Here is a 19,409-nt window from a genome sequence, read left to right on the forward strand (position 1 = left end):
TTTTTTTTTTTTTTTGTGCCTTTCAACCCTGCCATTCATAGTTGGTTATTTTCTTTACTGTACGGAGAAAAAGAGACTAGCTATTTCTGCTGTATTTCCTAAAACATTTACCATATTTTGTCATACACATTGTTTTTATATTTCTCTGATAGTGGGAGCTCCAGGTCAGAATCCATATTTTTGCTGCTCTTATAGCCCCAGCATTTATCAAATTGTCTGGCACACAGATGAGACTTTCTTTAGGACTTTATTGAGTAGACAAGTGGATAGGAAGAATGGATATACATTTAGAAACAGAGTAGCAGTAACTGGTTTTGGGGGTACAATGATAACATTCCTGCACTGTTGGGTCTGGGGTCATGTAATAATGGGGGACAGACCACCAAAGTCTATTAAATCAGAAGCAGATTTTATTGCAAATAAATAAATAAATAAATAAAAGGCCAATGGAAGAATGGAAATATCACCTCAGGGCACAAAAGCTTATCAGCTAGCTGAGACCACAGCCAGTATTTGGGATTCTGAGGTTTTGGCAGTTGGACAGGGGTAATGAGCCCCTATTTATAGTAAGGTGTAAGCATTAGACACGGACAAAGGAATTTTTGCAATTTTGAAGTTAAACTTTTAGAGACAAATTGTTTTTAGGTTTTTACAATTTTCCATTAACAAGGTTTTAGCTAAACAATATTTGTATATCCCTCCAGCCCTTCATGACTCAGCTAATTGATGTTTGCTCAAACCTGCTACTTCTCCTGGCATAGCTGGGCTCCCATAGTGGGGGAATACGAAACAATGCAAGGCAGGTTTGTTGGAATCCCTGGCCACTGGCCACTCCCCCAGCTACATGACCAGACATGTGCTGTTTGGTAGCCAAGCAAAAGGCTTAGTCTTCCTGGGGCCTTATGTCCTATGTAATCTGCTGCATGGTCATGTGATTTGCGCACAGCATGATCACATAATCTATGCACATGCATGGCATAGCTATGTAAACTCATGCGCATGTGTGGGGAATCCATAAAAAGTGGCTCACAGACTCCTTGGCCTTCTTCCTCTTCTTACTCTCTCTCTCCCTGCACAATCTCCATAGGCCTAAGCACTCCCCTCTGTTCCTTTTCCTAATAAACTCTTATAGTGGGTTTTGTCGTACTTCGTGGCTTTTCTCGCAGGGTAAACAGTGCCGCTTAATGAATAACATTGTGCCTCCACAAAAAACTAACAAGGTTGTCACATAGAACTGATTAAAAGTTACCTTTGGTTTTGGTAGTGAGTGATGGGGGTTATCAAGGAATAGCTAATATCAAAGGGCAATCTTAAGTAAAAGAAAACTAACATTTGGGTTGTTGACAGAGCTGCCCATCATAAAACACGGAAGGACCCAGTCAAAGGTTAATTCCTTTTGCTGGCCAAGCTGATGGCTCTCAGTTCCATCCCTTATGCTTATTCCTAAATTCCTATCTTATTCCTATATTACTGGACCCTACATGTACTACTTAGTAATACATAAAAATTTTTTCATAGCTTCTTCATTCCAGCTTGACAACAGTTCTATGAATGAGGCAGATCATTTAGTCAGCAAAACTAAGCTCCAAGAGGGCACAAATCAGTAAAAGAAAGTTCATTTTTTAAGTCCAGGTTGGTATCCAGGCTGATCCATGTCTTCCTGGAGGCCCTGGTGTGTGGAGAAATTCAGTTCCTTGTCTAAAATCAAGACTGTTTGGCTGAGCCAGTAATAGCCTGGGGCTAGGGCCTTGAGCGAGCTGCAGCTTTGGATCCTGAAAAACCAAGTCTTTCCTTCTTATCCAGTTCTCTTTGTTCGACATTGCTTCATTAGCTTCCTGCTGACTTTGTCCCTGGTATGATAGTTTTCTGCTAACTCTGTCCCATTTCCCCACTGCAAACTTTATATAAGAAGCTATGATTCTTAGTAAGCTTGCTTGGCATAAGACAGAGCTCATGAAAGACCTTCTGAGCCCAACTTTTCTATCTTCTTTATTTCTGATATCCTGGTCCTCTCCCTTAGGATCCTGACACTGAAGAATGACCTGCTGGGCCAGGTCATTTCTGTTTTGATGTTTTTTTTTGTTGTTGTTGTTTTTTTTTTTGTTTGTTTTGTTTTTGTTTTTTTTGTTTTTTTTTTTGCAACAGGAAGCTTGTGATACAAAAGTTTGGTTGATTTGTGGTAGCTGCTAGCATACAATTTATCTTATGCACATTCTCCAAAGCGGTTATATTTTCAATGTATTTTAAGGTAATATAATTCAGACATCAAGGAAAAGATTCTATATAAAGGCATATGATAGCAAGAAGAACTTCCCCAAAGGAAAGATTAAAATGTGAAGTTTAATTTTTCTGTGAAAAGTTTCCCTTAGGCAGTGAGTGGGTCACATTTTCTTAGGGTTCTAGTTTGGTCCAGTGCAGCTTGCTACAGCTCCTGCAACTTTCACTGGAAGCTGGTGATTGAGGCTGATGAGTCCAGCACAGGTGCGTTTTATTCTACAAGCTCTAGCTACAATATAGCCACAATGATGAGTGAATAAAAAATAAAAATAAAAAAGGAAGGACATAAATGCTCCTAGGTATGGTGAAGGGGAAAGTTTATTGTAGATAAAAGGTGTGGCCTGGGCCAAGAGACTGGCATAGCCAAAATGGTTGAGTTATATAGGGGCCAGAGGAGCTGGGGGGAGGGAAGCACAGCCCTGAGCTGGAGAGTTCAGGGGTAGAGGGTGGGGCATGTCAGCCAGGAGGACCCTGTACCAGGGATGGTGGAAAAACCTGGTGGCAGAGAGACTGTTTTGATATGTTATTGGACACCTCAGTTAACTATTTGTCCTGGGTTTGAGACCAAAGATCCCACCTTTTTTTAAATAATAAATAAATAGTGAGGGATGATGTAGTCTTTTCTATGACTGCTTCCTGCTGACATTGTTGTTATTAGAGATACAAAAAGCTGGAATGCTGGCCAAAGCCAGGAAGAGCAGGCTGTTTCGTTAACTGTACAGGCTCTGTGGGACCATCTGGGACTAGAGAAGTGCAGGGAACTTTGGAACAGTTTGTGGGACTCTTGCAGATACTAGGTCTGGAGTCATCTAGGATGCGAGGCTCAGGCTGGTTAGAAAAACTTGGGGCTGGTGAATTTGGAGCAGTTTTCAGTCTTTAGTTGATTGGAAATCTGCTGGAACAGATATATATTAGAGAAGGTAAAACTGAGAAGTTTAGGGGGAAATTTTAATCTAAGGTATACATTTAAAACTTCCAGGCCCTAGGTCCTGGTAGTTGGGGGACATGAGTCCCAAGACCAGGGGAGCTACCCTCAAGAATAGACAGGTAGAGAAACTTAGGAGTAATTGCCCGGAGCCCATTTGGCCTATAGGAGGTAGATTTAAATTGATTCCCTGAAGCTTATGAGAATTTTTTGAGTTCATAAACAGAGATACAAGATTTAGATATGTTATTATTTCTACTGTTTGTAATCTATACTGAAATCCACATTGTAGACAAGGCAGTAGACTCATTCCTTTGAGTCATACTAAAAGCTTAGGAAACCAAATATGACTTTGGGTTAAAAGCATCTATGAATTTATCACTTTTCAAAGTCTAGTAGCAAGGTAAACTGACCTTCCCAGCTGGAGACCTAGTAACTTTAGGAAAGTGAGGACTGAGGCCTGGTTTTTACATATGAAGAAGAAACAACTATATCTTTGGGGGGAAAGGTGGTATGCTTGCTGTTGCTAAATTGACAAAGCCTCACTTAGCCTAGTCATTAACACCGTCACAGATCCGAGAAGGATAACTTATAGCTGGAAATATAATCCAAATGTCCTATGTATCAATTAAATTGACAGAGATGTGCCCACTACCAAGACAGGTGTCCTAGGCTCCCATGGTCTCAATAGCTTCACTGGCAGCAGTGGTGGATATCCAGCTATCATGCAGGACAGGATTTAATCGTCAGCTGTCACACAGAGCAGCATGGCCTTCGGCTGTTAGAGGTTTTCCTGTGGAGAAGGAACTTGGGAAAACTGATCTTACTTTGACCAGTCAAATTGCAGCAGTCAACCCAGAAGCAACCACAGTTTATGTAGGGCCCTCACAGCAGGTGAGGCATGGGACAGTTCCTTAACCAGTGGTTAGCAGCATTACCACAACACAGGAGTAGTAGCTGGTGCCCTATCTATCTTATTTGGAGACTTTAGGGGTTCCTGCTAGGAGTGGGCAGTACTGTCTATTATGGGAAACTCTTTTATCAAACATTTTCAAAGTCATGTCCAGAAGATCTCTAAGAGTTTGAAGACCATTTATTAAAAATATTTGAGTTAGTTACTTGTTTTCCACTTAACCTTGAAAACACATACAGGAGGCTAAATAAAGCTTGCCATTTAATGAATTACATAACACTTTACAAGTTAATAGTTTTTTATAAGATTAGGATTTTATAGCTTTATTGTTAGCATTTAGATATTACCGGACTGGCCCCTTGGGGACCTAGCTAGTAAGCAGGCAGTACCTTGGTCTGCTCAGGATCTTAGTCATCCTACATAGCCCATTTGTACATTTACTGAGCCCACTTTAAGATGTGGGCTCTGCCTACCTTTCTTTCTCTCTCTCCCTCTCTCTTCCCATGAGACTGCATCTGTATCTCTTCTCTTCCCCTTTCCTGTTTCCTCCTCTCCTTTCTTCTTCTACCTCTTCTCTCCTTAGCTCCCCTTTCTCCCTTCCCCCCAATAAAACTCTCCATGTGAGTGCTGTCTGCATGTTCTCTCTCTCTCTCTCTCTCTCTCTCTCTCTCTCTCTCTCTCTCTCTCTCTCTCTCTCTCTCTCTCTCGCCCTCGCCCTCTCTCTCTCTGCCCGGCATATTTCTTTCACCTGCTGTGGGCACCTTGGCTACAACTCACCAAGGTCTCTCTCCTGCCATTTTACAAAATTTATTTTCATTAAGTTTGAGCCTTAAAAATTTGAGTTGAAGCTTTAGTTGAAGATCCTTTAGCATCAAAATAAACCTTGAAACCATGAACACAGTCCACAAAATGACTGGGAACTTTACTGATACTTTTATAGTGTACCATTGTAGAATATCATAGTTTCTTGTGTGACTCAGTTTATTCAAATAGCTAAAGCTTAATAAAGTTAACAAAGAAGCTAGACAAATGTCTTTAAATCAGTTATTGTTAAACTGAGTACATCTTAGGAATTTATAAATCTTATTTATTAAACATACCTATGTTGTTCCTTATTTAAAATTTTTTAGAAGCTTTGTGTTGAGCACAGTTGCCAAAGACATAACTAGTTACACGTGCATATTTAGTCAGCTGTTGTTTATTTAAGTAGATGTCTATAACCTTATATTTAATCATAAAAATCCATCCTAATCCAAGATATTTTGGAGATGTGTTGTTGTCTCCTTAGTCTAAAAAGTAGCCGGGCGGTGGTGGTGCATGCCTTTAATCCCAGCACTCGGGAGGCAGAGCCAGGTGGATCTCTGTGAGTTTGAGGCCAGCCTGGGCTACCAAGTGAGTTCCAGGAAAAGGCGCAAAGCTACACAGAGAAACCCTGTCTCGAAAAACCAAAAAAAAAAAAAAAAAAAAAAAAAAAGGAGACATAATGATAAACAGAGAGGTCATTAAGAATAAGAAGTTTATAACTGCAGCTTTATTTCATGTGGTCCTTTTCAGATGCTGAAGTCACATGACATATACTCTTTATCCTTAGTAAAGTTGGCTCCAGTCATGTGGCTATTATTTAAAATACAGTATATTCTAAATATGAGTTGGATCAAATATATAGTAAGATATAGCAAATTAAGATTACCTTTGCACAGACTTTTAAATTATAAGCCTTTAGTTATAAGTTTAAAGTCTGATTTTTGTTACAGATTTTATAGACTTTTTAAAACCATACCCAATAAATTTACAAATCCTGAGACAGAGTTTGTAGCATAGTCTTAAGAGATTTTTTTTAAAGAACAGAGTGCAGAGAAATTGTAGGGATAGAAGATTTTTAAGAGTGGGAGGCATAGGAAGTGTAGAGCTGAGAAAATTTAGATAGAAGAGATTTTGAGATCATTTATTTGTGCAGTGGCAGAAGTTCTTACAATCTGCAAGAATTTGGAACTCAAATGTGCTGTCTTTGGCCATTGATCTGTACTGAAGCCAAGCTGTTTTCAGTAAGATTTTATTAAATCTCTTAGTTCCAGGGAGGAATGGAGTTCAAGAAGAAATGGAGGAAGGTTCCCAGAAATAACTCCACCACAGGGAAATTTCCAATGTCATAAAGGCCATGAGGACATATAGAAGCTGCATGATTTCCAGAAGGGAGTAGAGGGAGAGGAGAGGCAAGGTCTTAGAGGCCCAGAAGGGCCTAAAGAAGCTGTGGAACTTAGCAGGCACCTCGTAGGGGAAGGAAAGAAAACTTGCAATGTCCAGGCTCAACTTTAGGAAGGAGCTGCAGGCAGGGTCGCAGTCCCTAGGGGGAGGTGGGAGAAAGTTAGCTGAGACCCTAAGTGCCATTAGTAGAGATACCCAGATGGGTGTAGTAGGCCAGAGCCAGAGATGTTAAGACTAGTGCCCAGGTGTGTGCCTTGGGAGGGTATAAAAGGCTCAAGAAGCCAGAGAGATACTCATGGCATAAACAAAGAGAGTAATGGTTAGAGTATGTGAAAGGGAGAAGTAGCTGAGTAGACAGACTCTAGAATTTGGGATCAGATTTGATGGATGAATGGAAACAGCAGAACAAACAATCCCTACATACCTTAGTTGAGTCAAACCAGCAGCTTGGTTCTGTGTGAGGGAAATCATTTGTGCCACTCCTGGGGTTTCAACACTAGATAAATGAAGAAAAGAAATAAAAAAGGGAGGAAATGACTTTTTCTTTGTATGGTGGAAGAGAATGTTTATTGTAAATAAAAGGGAGAGCACAGGCAGAGACAGAGACATCTGGGAGAGTCCAGAGTGAACATGACCCTGAGCTGGGTCATATGAGGAGAGGGGAGAGAGGAAAGGAACCACCACCAAGAGGAGTGGTCTGGGCCAAGAGACTGGCATAGCCAAAATGACTGAGTTGTATAGGGACCAGAGGAGCTGGGAGAGGGAAACTTAGCCCAATACCTGGGCTGGAAAGTTCAGGGTAGAGTTGGGGTTTGCCAGCCAGGAGGGTCCTGTAACAGGTAGAAACTTAGAGATGGTAGAAGAATCTGGTGGCCAGAGTCTGTTTTGATGGATTAATAGGCACTTCAACCATTTGTCCTGGGTTTGAAACCTAAAAATGAGGATGTAATATGTTGGATTGGGCTTGGCTATTTTTCTTAAAAAGCAATTTTTATTGTTATCTTTGAATGTACAGAAATAAAGCAAATTCAACTCATTATAAAAACCAAGATGATAAATTTTCTTTTCCTTTTCTTTCTTCTGTTTTTCATTTTCTTCAGATGGATTCCCTTCATGTCCCAAGGTTCAATGCATTCAGAAATTGAACTTTATTGTCAAGGTGAGGATTAAGAAAACTGGCACAAGAGGCTTTTGTTACAACTGGACATCATGGAAGATGACCTCCCAATTGTCCCAGAATGTCCTCATTGCTAGTGTGACATGGACAGATATCCCGATGTTCCTTACAGAGGAAATACAAATACGTGGAAGTGTGTCTTGGTGATGTTTTTTGCACCCCCATACAGTGTTAGGAATCAGCTGAAGGATTTCTCACTGTTAAAGAGTTTGAACTCACCCTATTTGTTGTTGTTGTTTCTCCCCCTTATAATGTAATCAAACAGATTTAATATTAACTTCACTTCACTTTTACTTTTGCAGAAATGCAAATAAATCATCCACCTAAAATACAAGAGGAAGCAAATGGTAAATGTTGTTGCATTTTTCATCTCCTAATCATCTAGCATAATCCTTTGGTATTTCCTGCCTTGAACATTTTTATAATATATTACTATTGAGTTTAAACAATTGATTAAAAATACTTTAAGTGAGTTCAAGAAAAAAACCATAAAATTTGATATATTTTAAAAAGCTGACATGAACAACTTTAGCCCCTCCTATCATTAACAAATATACATAAGAAACAAACACTTCCAAATGGCTTTTCATGTTTTTTCTTTTCTATCTAAAATATTTTAGTATGTATTATCTATAAAAAATGATTGATTTCATCATGGCATTCTTGATTATTTTCATCTCTTACATTCTTCTGTCTGTAGTTCCTTCTGCTTTGCCTTCCCCCAAGTCACCCCTTCTACATTCGTGTCTTTTTTCCCTAGTTCTTTCTTTTTCTGATGTAGATTCTGTATATGAAAAAACAAGCAGAATTTGTCTTTCTGAATCAGACCCTTTCACTTAACATAATCACCTCTCATTCCAACAATTTTCCTGTAAATTATATAATTTTATTCTTCCTTACAGCTTAATGAATCCCCATTGTGTATACATACCACATTTTCTTAATTCTAGGCTAATTTTATGACTCAGCTCTCATGAAAGTGCTACATGGCAATAGGGTGCTCAAGTATCTCAGTTTTATGCTGACTGTTTCATTTGGGTACATACTTAAGAATGGCATAGCAAAATCTTATGCTGCTTCTATTTTTAGTTTTTGAGGAATCTCCATAAGTGATTAGCTAATTCATATTTACACTAAGAATATATAGGGTTCCATTTATATACACCCTTGCCAAATTGTCTTTTGGTTGTGTTGTTGTTGTTGATAGCCATTCTGAGTGGAGTGGAATAGGATGATGGTACAGTCTGATTTGCCTTTACTTTATAGCTAAGTATGTTGAAACTTTTTCATGTATTAATTAGTCACTTGTACTCCATAATTTGAAAACTTTCTGCTGAGTTCATTTGCTCACTCATTGAAGGAGGTAATTGTTCTTTCAGCAATTAGATTTTAAACTTCTATATAGAGTCTGGATATTAATGCCCTGACATATGAATGCTGCAATGATTTTCTCACACTATGTAGGCTTCAAATTAGTAATTCTTCCTTTGCTCTACAGAAGTTTTTACAATTTCATGCAATCTCATTTGTTAGTTCTTGATATTATTTCCTAGGATTTGTAGTCCTGATTTTCAGAAAGTCTTTTCCTAGGCCTACATCTTCAAGTGTTTTTGTTTAGTAGCATCACAGTTTTAAGTCTTGCATTAATGACTTTGATCCATTTTGAACTGACTTTTTTACAGGGTCAGAGAAAGGGACATAAGTTCATTTTTCTAAATGTGGATATCAATTTATCCACCACCTTTTATTGATGAGACTACCTATCTGTTTTAATTCTCTTTGAGGTCAGGGATGATTTTCAAACTAGAAATTTTATTTTATTGTCTGACATTTCAGTCATTTCAGTATCACTGGATTTGGTTACTGATGAACTGTATATTTTTGGCAGAGTCATGTTGCCTTGTTTGTTCATATCTCTTGTTCACCTTTTAAACATGCAGTCTGTGCATCTGTTAGGATGAGAATCTCTTTTGGCTATATTTGACACCTGTCTTTGCAGCTTTTCCTTGTGTGCTTAATCCTTAGTATCCATTCCAGTATAAACTAGTTCATAAAATAACAGCATCGAAACAAACTATATATAACCTGGTGGCTGGCTAGCTCACAGGTTAAATGTCAGCTTTTGGCTGTGCTCTCTGTGCAGGATTCTCTCTCTCTCTCTCTCTCTGCATATTGGCACTCATTTCTTGACCCACTTGTTCCACCACCTCAGTCCACAGTTTTTACATATAGGAAACATTGAATTCTACATGGATACAAGGCTCAAGGCTCTCATTCTCATCCAACAATTAACCCTTTGCAACAAGGGCACAGTTCTGGGTGCTGAGGAATTACTGAGAGTGGGCTCAAAGGCGTCAACCTCTACTGTAAGCATGAGGAGATGGAGCTTACTATTTACAACACAGCATAAAGCCACCAATGACCATGTCCCTTACTGGAGCTCATTAACACTGCAAACTTCCAGGAATGTCTAACCCAGCCCTAACCATTTCCATGACTCCTTCTGTCAGCCATTCCCACATAGGCATTATGGCAAGGTGTCCTGTGCTTGCTGCCTTGCAATTGTCCTTTGCTCTCAAGTTTCTAGAGTTAAAACCCATCTCAAGCAATAGACCCTCCTTCAAGATGGAGCTTGGACACAGAACTCCAGTGTATCAGTAGTGACATAGTCAACTTAAAACGATGACCTGCTACAAAGGGGGAGTAACTATCACACCAAATTTCCCTACTGGATAAGGTTGTGATACTTGCAGGGTTATCTTGCTGTTAGCAGTGCCAGTCTGATGTCAGGTATTGCTGCCTGGTGTACCAGCCCAGACAGCCCAGGGCTCAAAAGGAATCCATGACATCAGCACATACTAGACTTTTCTATCTGAGGGGGTTAAAGAAAAAGACACACACACACACACACACACACACACACACACACACACATTCTCTTGATGGTTTCCTTCAGACCTTTTCTTTATTCTTCTTTTGCATTCTCTATTCTTTATCTTCCTGGTGATTTCCTTCTCTCATTCTTGATGTTTTTCTTCTAACTCTCTCATTCTTGATATTTTTCTTCTACATAATTTTAACTCTCTCATTCTTGATGTTTTCCTTCTAACTTTCATATTTGATGTTTTTCTTCTAGCCCATTTGAACTCTCCCTAACTCTATCTCTATTCTTTCCCTTATAGCTTATATACCCCAGCAAAATCTTTCAGGCAATATAAAAATTACAATATAATTACATTCCATTTTTCAGGTGAATGATTACAATGAATACAAAACAAACAGTAAAAAACAGCATGTTTTCCATATCCCTTACATGATTAAACATTTTACATATTACAGGTGAAAAACAAATTATCCCAAGGAACCATGTACATTCATACCCAAGCAACTTGTTATAGATTAACTGTGTTGGCAAGGAAAGTATCCACTGGCAGGATGCATTTTGCAGTTACAAAGAAAGGGCCAATTACTTTATTACTTGAAAGGTAATCTTATAAGGAATCTTAAAGGAATCATGAATCTAAACTTTTATGTATGAAAAAGAATCAGTCATCTCTACTTTAAATCTTTGGGGTGCATAGCCACTCATCAATAGTTTCTTATATTAGGAGATTGGAGGCAAAATGGGCACAAGCAATTAATCATCACCTTTGGTCATCAACCAATCCTAGCAAGAAAAGTGCATCAGCTTTTTTTTTTTTCTGACTTGTTCTTGTTTCCTGACTTTAATGAGTTAAACTACATGCCTTTATAAAACTTTGTATTATCTCTTGGATTTTTCACCTCAAATCTAATTCTCAATAACATCTTAGTCTAATTTTAAGTTATTTTCAAAGTTTTGTTTCTGCTATCATGTACTCCAAAACCCATGAACACATTTCCCAACATTAAGATTTAAAAAGTTTAAGGTAACTGGGCTAACTGGGACTCAATTTTTTTTCTTAATCATTAACCTAAGCCACAGTCTATACAGCTTCTCAGTAGAAACTCACGTATTGTAGTAATGTGATACTTCCTTGTTTATATTTTCAATCATCAAAACTCTATTTAATTAACATTATTAATATCATTTGGACAGTACAGCTTAGGAATAAATGATCTTCATAATAACCCACAGGTAAAAATGCTCAGTAGAATGGGATGTTTCAATGAGATAAACACACTACATTACAGGCAGTGGGGATCTCCCCCCATCCATTCACACCATGTCAGATATCAGAGAAAAATGGCAGCGGCAAACATGTAAAGGCACAGCAGAAGCAAAAGGCATTCCATGGTTTGTGGTTACAAGGCCTTGCCTAATCAAAATTTACCCATCAGAGATTTTCCTTCCTGTAGGCTGACACCTTGAACTTCAATTGCCACCTGCTGCTCCTCTGATGTGACCACCAGCAAGGAGGGATGTTGGCTTACTTTATTCTCTTATAATTAATTTTCTACTTCCTTATATTAATTTTCTATATCTTTGTCCTAGCAATTTAATGTTTTCCTATGCTTTCCACCATTTGTTCTGCTGGAAACCTCTGGATTTCTTTACCTGACTGTTCTCATTTAGAGATCATGCTTAGGAAGCTTCTAACCTGTCATCTTACCCACTTTGTGAAGTAATAAATTTCTATAAATTTTTATTAATTGTACTTTTATATTGGCTTAAAAGTTTTCTGTCCAAGTCCTTTTTGATTAGGTTTTTCTGTCATATTCTTTTCAGATTAACCTGAAATTATGTTAAAAATATGCTTATATTTTAAAGTGCATCTTGATAAGACAGATAAATTCCAATTATTAGTATGCATAACAGGTTAATAAATTTCTATATATTAAAGACTATGTGTGTGTTATTCAATAATTTGGAACTAAGTAGGATTCATGCTAATATTATGACATGCCTTAAGATTATGTTCATAAGGTTTCCCACTGAAAGACAAAGATTTCATTAAGACTAACATTTGAATTTACTTATATTAGAAATTATATTTCAGATTATATTTTATTTTTTATGATTTTATAAGAAAAATATTTTATATGCATATACAGTAGGCTAAATTTCATCAGTGTTCTGGGAACTTTTAGTAATCTTAAGGGAACTTAAAACATCTTGACAAATTACAATCTTTAAATAATAAGGCTTGAAATGGCATTCTAAACAGAAAGTATGTGCTTTATTTCTAAAAATTAGAGAGCATATATGAATATAAAAAGCAATAATTTTAAACAGAAGATTATAATTATGGCTGAAATGTTGAAAGCATTTTGTCAATGATTATTATGATTTGAATGTGAAATGTATCCTATAGGTTCATTTATTTGAAGACCTGGACCCCAGAGTGCTTTTTTGGAGGCTGTGGAACCTATAGATTATATGGTCCCAGGTGAAGGAAGTGGCTCACTAGCAAACAGTCACTGAATGTTAAAGCCCAGCCCTGTTTCTGGCCCATGCTCACTGCCTCCTGATCCACTGATAAAAGGAATCCCAACTATATTCTCCTGCTACTTTGAACTCTCCCACACTTTCTTCACCATGATGAACTGCTTTAGGTTACTTTATCAGATGATTTTGTTTCAAAGACAGACAACATTTGTCATAGTTAGCTTCAGCTTGTCAACTTGACATAAACTGAAAGTCACCTGGGAAGAGGGAAACTTGGTTAACGAACTGCCTGTAGCTGAAAGTTTTCCTGTGTTCTGCCTGGCCTGTGGTTGGGACAAATCTCTCTCACCTGTCAGTCCTACAGTTGCTCAGACCCAAGTAAACACACAGAGGCTTATATTATTATTTTTAAACTATCGCCATGGCAGGCTTCTTGTTATCTAGTTATTATATCTTAAATTAATCCATTTCTATAAATCTGTACTTTGCCACATGGCTCGTGGCTTACTGGTACCTTTATATCTTGCTTCTTCTGGTGGCGGCTCACTGGTATCTATCTCAGCCTTCTTCCTCTCTCTGTCCTTGAATATCCCACCTGCCTCTAAGCTGCCTTGCCATAGGCCAAAACTTTATTTATCAACCAATCAGAGCAACACACATTCTCAGCATACAGAAAGACATTCCCCCATCAACTGCCTCTATCAGATTGGCCTGTGGACTTGTTTGTGGGGGAAATTTCTTGATTACTAGTTGATGTAGAAGGGTGCAGCCTATGTGATAAAGCCCTAAGAGAGTGGATCTGGGCCATATAAAAAAGGTAGATGAATCAGAGTCTGATAGCAAACCAGTAAGTGATATTCTACCATGATATCTGCTCCAAGTTCTTGTCTTGAGTTCCCATCTCACTTCCTTCAGAGATGAATTATGATCTGGAGCTTGAAAGCTAAAATAAACACTTTTTGCCCCAAGTTGCATTTAGCCATGGTGTTTATCACAGAAATAGTAAAGCAAACTTGGACTATAGCTGGTATAGAAAAGGTACTGAGGAGCAGGGAAATTGGAGTGATAAACTTGACCATTTGTTCATAAGCCTTCAGAATGGGTTTGAGGGAAGAATATAGAAAACTTCTTAGCTGTGGAGTAAAGGAACCCTATAATGCTGTAATCAGAACTTAATAGGTCATTCTGGTGGCAGTACAAAAGGGCAGGATGGAAACAGGGACAGTAAAGGCCAACCTCATGAGGTTTCAGGTAGGGAACAGGGATTCTTTTAGAAATTAGAGTATATGCTATTCATAGCAGATTATGGCAAAGCATCTGACTACATTCTGTCTATGTCCTGAACATTTGAACTAGGATGAATTTATGGACTAATTTGCTTTGTTGAGGAAATGTTGTGGTGTATTATTTTAACTGGGAAAAGGTGTTACATTTGTTTATGCTGTGGAATATTACTTTAACCGTGAAATGGTATGTTACATTTGTTTGTGCTGCATATGTTTAATTATGTAAACATGTGTTGCATTTGTTTCACCTTGCCTGCCTAAGGCACCTGATGCGTCTAATAAAGAGCTGAACAGCCAATAGCTAGGCAGAGAAAGGACAGGTGGGGCTGGCAGGCAAAGGTAATACATAGGAGGAAATATCCAGGCTAGAGAAGAATCGAAGAAGAAGAAGAAGAGGAGACAAAGAGCGGGACATGCCTGGGATAAGAAGCCAGGCAGCCACCACCAGCCAGCAGACATGAGAAGCAGTGAAAGTAAAATTTACAAAAGGAAAGAAAAGTAAAAAGCCCCAAAGCAAAAGATAGCTAAAGAGAAGCAGGTTAATCTAAGTTAAAAGAGTTATCCAGCAACACACCTTAGTTAGGCCATATATTCAAAACTAATAATAAGTCTCTGTGTCATGATTTCAGTGCTGGTTGGTTGCCCAGAATTAAAAGCCTGATACAAGGATATTTCAAGACATCCAAGTGCTCAGACCTTGGCATAGTTATTACTCACTCTATTTATCCAAGTTTATAGTGAAAACTCACACCAAAATATGGAACAGGACATTATAAAAATGTACAATTTGGTAAGGAAAGATATTTGTTGACTTCTGTAGTACCACACAAGGCAGGTGTAGACAAGGTAGAATGAAAATGAAAATGAAAGTAGCTGTGAAACAGAAATAGTACACTTCTTACTAGGAGACAGGAAAGGTGACTTGATGGCTCTACCTCACCTGTTGATGTCTCCAAGGCAAAAATCCAAATTCATTTGAAGGAGAAAGCCTGAAAAGATAGTACTTGGGAAGTCAGAATCTCTGCACTCATATAGAATAAGACCACTGTGTGGTTTGAATGAAAATGGCACCCATAGGCTCATGTATTTGCATGTTTGGTCCCCTGTTGGTGAACTGTTTAGGAAATATTATGAAGTGTGACCTCATGGGAAGAGGTATGTCACTAGGGATAGGCCTTGAGGTCTTAAAAGCCTATACCAGGCCCAAATGTGTCTTTATCTGTCTTTCTACCTGTGGATCAGGATGTAAAGCTCTCAGCTACTGCTCCAGAGCCTGACTATGTGCTACCATGTTCCCTGACATGATGATAATGGACTAAGCCTCTGAAACTGCAAACAAGCTCCCAATCAAATGCTTTCTTTTATAAGAGTTGCCTTGGTCATGATGTCCCTTTACAACAATAGAACACTGAGTAGACTGCCACCTAAGGAAATATTCTCCCCAGTTCAGATGAAACCATGCAGACATTGAGAAGCCAAAACAGCAATGGGTCCAAGGGGTCCTTGTACATCCCATGCTGGTGGAAGGCTTGGTATCATCCATGCAGTCTTGGTTATGGAGCTATGAAGAATTCATGATCTAAAGGTCACAGAGCTTGCACCAGTCTTCTACAAAAAAACTACTGAAGATAGTCTGTAGAAAAACTGAATTTCCTGCATGGAGCTCTTATGTATGTTGTTATGAAGCTGTGAATTTGATGTCGCAAGTTTCAGTGAAGGACTCAGGATATTGGAGATCCTGAGAACATGAATGAACTGCCAAGGAAAGCATTGAGTGGAGTTGACAGAATAAAGAGTCCACATGCTCTGCTGAGCAAGGCTGTAGGGTCAGGCCTTGCCAAATGGTTTAGAGCCCAATTGCTGCTGCTATGTGAGCTATGGACACTGGGTTAGGAGCTGTTTGGCTTTGTTGTTGTTAAGTTTGTTGTTGGCCTTACTGGATTTACATCTTGTTTGGATCCAGTCCTTTTTCAAGGTTTCTCGCTTCATCTCTGTTTAGTCAGTGTCATTTTAAATTAGAAGTATGTACCTTGTTTTGTCTTTTGAATTTTAGAACATTTTTAGAGCCTCATAGTTAAGAAAGTGGCTGAGTCTCAGAACAAACTAGATTTTTGAATAAAATTAGCACTGTTAATACTATGGGAACTTTGAAGTTGCAGCAAATGCCTCATGGGGACCAGGGTAGGGTTATTACAGGTTGGATGTGAAGTGTTTCCTGCAGTCTTCCATGTTAGGACATTTTGTTCCACCTAGCGGTGCTCTTTTAGGTCATAGAATATTTAGGATGTGGAGGCGTACCTGGAAGAGCAGAGTACTGGTGGGATGGGTTGTGTTTTTGGCCCCAGCTTTCTGCTTCCTGTCTCAGAGAGATGTGAGGGATCCCAGCTACACACTCATAACTGTCATGAGTTCCTTCATGCCTTTCTCACTGTCATGGACTATTAAAGCCCAAATAAATACTTACTCTCTAAGTTCCTTCTGGCATGTGCTTTGTCACAACAAGAAGACCCTCAACTAATACAGCAGTTTAAGCCACAGTATTGACTCTGTGCTACTGAGAGAATGAAGGTGTATTACATAGAAGTATCTGTCTAGGACTTGCTTAGACACATTTCATTAACTATACTTCTGATCAAAATGAACTATTTTTGTGTCTTTTTTGGTTACTAGATAATTAATAGCCTTGTTAAGATTACTTTTTTATCATACAAAAGTAGATTTGTCAGAGGCCTTAGTTCATGTGGTACTATTATTGTTTATGTTGTTCTCTTATTTAATTAAAAATTGTGAATAATCTCAATATTAATTTATTAAATATTTAATATTTCTTGACATGATTTTAAGAAAAGCATTAGTAGTTTTATACTTTTGCAAAAGCACTAATTTATGGTATGAAAATCACATGAGAGTAAGTGACATGTTGGTTGAGAGAATTTCTTTTTACTTTCTCTTTAAAATTTTTACTCTTTACATATGTTACATCCTGACAGAAGTTTCCCTCACCTGCACTCCTCAGCTCCCACCACCTCCTCTCTCCCACAGATCCACCCCTATTCTGTTTCCCTTAAAAAAAAAGAAAGAGAGCAGGGCTCCCAGGGATATCAACTGAATATGGCATAACAAATTACAATAAGGATAGGCACAACCCTTCATATCAAGGCTAGACAAGGCAACACAGTAGGAGAAAAATAGTCCAAAGTATAGGCAAACTTATCAGAGATCCCCAACCCATACTCTCAGGAATCCAACACCAAGCTACACAACCATAACATATATGCAGAGGACCTACCTCAGATCCACACTGAATCTGTGATTGTTAATTCAGTCTCCAGGAGTCTCTATAAGCCCTGCTTAGTTGATTCTGTGGGTTGCATTCTCATAGTGTCCTTGACCCCTGTGGTTCCTTGAATCCTCTTCCCCCTCTTCTATGGGGTTCTCCTGGAATTGCCTAGTGTTTAGCTGTGGGTCTCTCCATCTGCTTCCATAAGTTGCTGGATGATGCCTCTCTGATGACAATGGGGTAGGCACTGATCCATGAGTATACTAGAACATCATTAAGAATCATTTTATTGATTTTTTTTGTCAATCATATTTGGTTCTAGTCGAGGTCTATGGGCAGCTAAGCCTATGGTTCTGGCCATCCACATAGTATCAGGTGTGATGTGAATTGTCCTTCTGTACAATGTGAATATGTTTTGCTCTCATTGATTGATAAATAAAGCTGCTTTGGCCTATGGCAAGGCAGGATAGAGTCAGATGGGAAATCCAAGCAGAGATACAGGAGAAGAAGGGTGGAGTCTGGGAGATACCATCCAGCCACCCAAGGAACAATATGCCAGCAGACTGGTAACAGCATAGCCATTTGGTAATACTTAGATTATTAGAAATGGGTTAATTTAAGTGTAAGAGCTAATTAATAATATCCTGAGCCATCAGCCAAACATTTATAAGTAATATAAACCTCTGAATGGTTATTTGAAAATGGTGGCCAGACCAGGTGGGACATAAAAAAAGCCTGTTTACATTTGGTACCCAACGTGGGGCCAATACATACATCCACATAAAACCTGAGAAAGCTTTAAAAAGATTCTAATGTGCAGAAACAGAGCCACAATGGGCTTCCTGGTCTCTCATGCCAGCTATAGTACCTGTGAAATTGGAGCTGGTTGCCTATGGATTGCCCAGAGTCCAGGGAATACACTACATCTGGCATGGGATATCTGAGGGAAAAAAATCTACTTACACTATGCTCTTAAGTCTGTTAGCTTTATTCCACTAAGACAAAATTTTATCTATATAGCCACAGATCCATCAGGCATTCAGGGCAGGAACAAATCTAGATACACTAAGCTCTTTGTCCAACTACTTTATTTCTCTGGGATAAAATCCTATCTACATAGCTTCAGTTCTGTCCTGACACTCAGTTCTTTTTTGTTCCCTCATTTACTGTCATCTCATAGTCCTATTTGTAAGGATTATGTGCTTAATTACATCACCAGCCTGGTATCCCAGCCTAAAAGGTGGGTGTGGCCTCTCTGTGCTCTCTTTCTGCACTCGCTCCTTCTGTATTCTCTTTCTTTCTTTCTTTCTTTCTTTCTTTCTTTCTTTCTTTCTTTCTTTCTTTCTTTCTTTCTCTCTCTCTCTCTCTCTCTCTCTCTCTCTCTCTCTCTCTCTCTCCCCCTCTCCCAATAAAGCTTTAGAAAGGTAACTGTTGTGCCCACATCATGACCCCCAGAGAGACCATCAAAGACGAGCATGCCGGAATGCAAAAGCAAGGTTTAATTCTGGATATCCAAAAGCAATACAAGCCTAGGCAGGGACTTCATCCAATACATCCAACACAGTGGAGGCTGGAGAAAATGCCCACCTGTCTGCAAGCTCAGTTTTTAAAGGGAAAAAAATCACAAGGTTACATCATTTAGAGGTGCTAGTATGGGTACAATTCTGATTGGCTCGCTTCTAGGGGCTTTCTAGAAATCATGGCTTAATATTACTTCTAAGGGAGTGGTTGCCCACCACAATTTCTCATTGGCGGCCCTCAGGTGGGGGCATTTTTATGGTCAGTTACCCTGGAAACCAGGGAGAGGACATTCCATAGTCTGGCAGGCATTACCTCGAGACTATCTTGTGACTCTGTACTTTTACACTTCCTGGTTTCTGGAATCTGAACTGACTGGTTTCACTAACTAATGGCCTATTCCCAAAAGGAGAAATCTTAGGCCTTAATTTTAGGGTGAAAGCATTTTGGTCTTATTTCT

General features: G+C 38.8%; 1 protein-coding gene across 1 annotated transcript in view; it reads left to right on the plus strand.

The window, feature by feature from the left end:
• Positions 1–19,409, plus strand: part of Rp1 (RP1 axonemal microtubule associated) — a 357,619-nt gene that overhangs the window by 222,724 nt on the left and 115,486 nt on the right. The window contains 2 exon segments of the mRNA XM_059255599.1: positions 7,421–7,479; positions 7,800–7,844. Of these exon segments, the coding sequence (XP_059111582.1) occupies positions 7,421–7,479; positions 7,800–7,844 (104 nt within the window).

The sequence above is a fragment of the Peromyscus eremicus genome, chromosome 2, assembly GCF_949786415.1.
Source record: "Peromyscus eremicus chromosome 2, PerEre_H2_v1, whole genome shotgun sequence".
NCBI lineage: Eukaryota > Metazoa > Chordata > Mammalia > Rodentia > Cricetidae > Peromyscus > Peromyscus eremicus.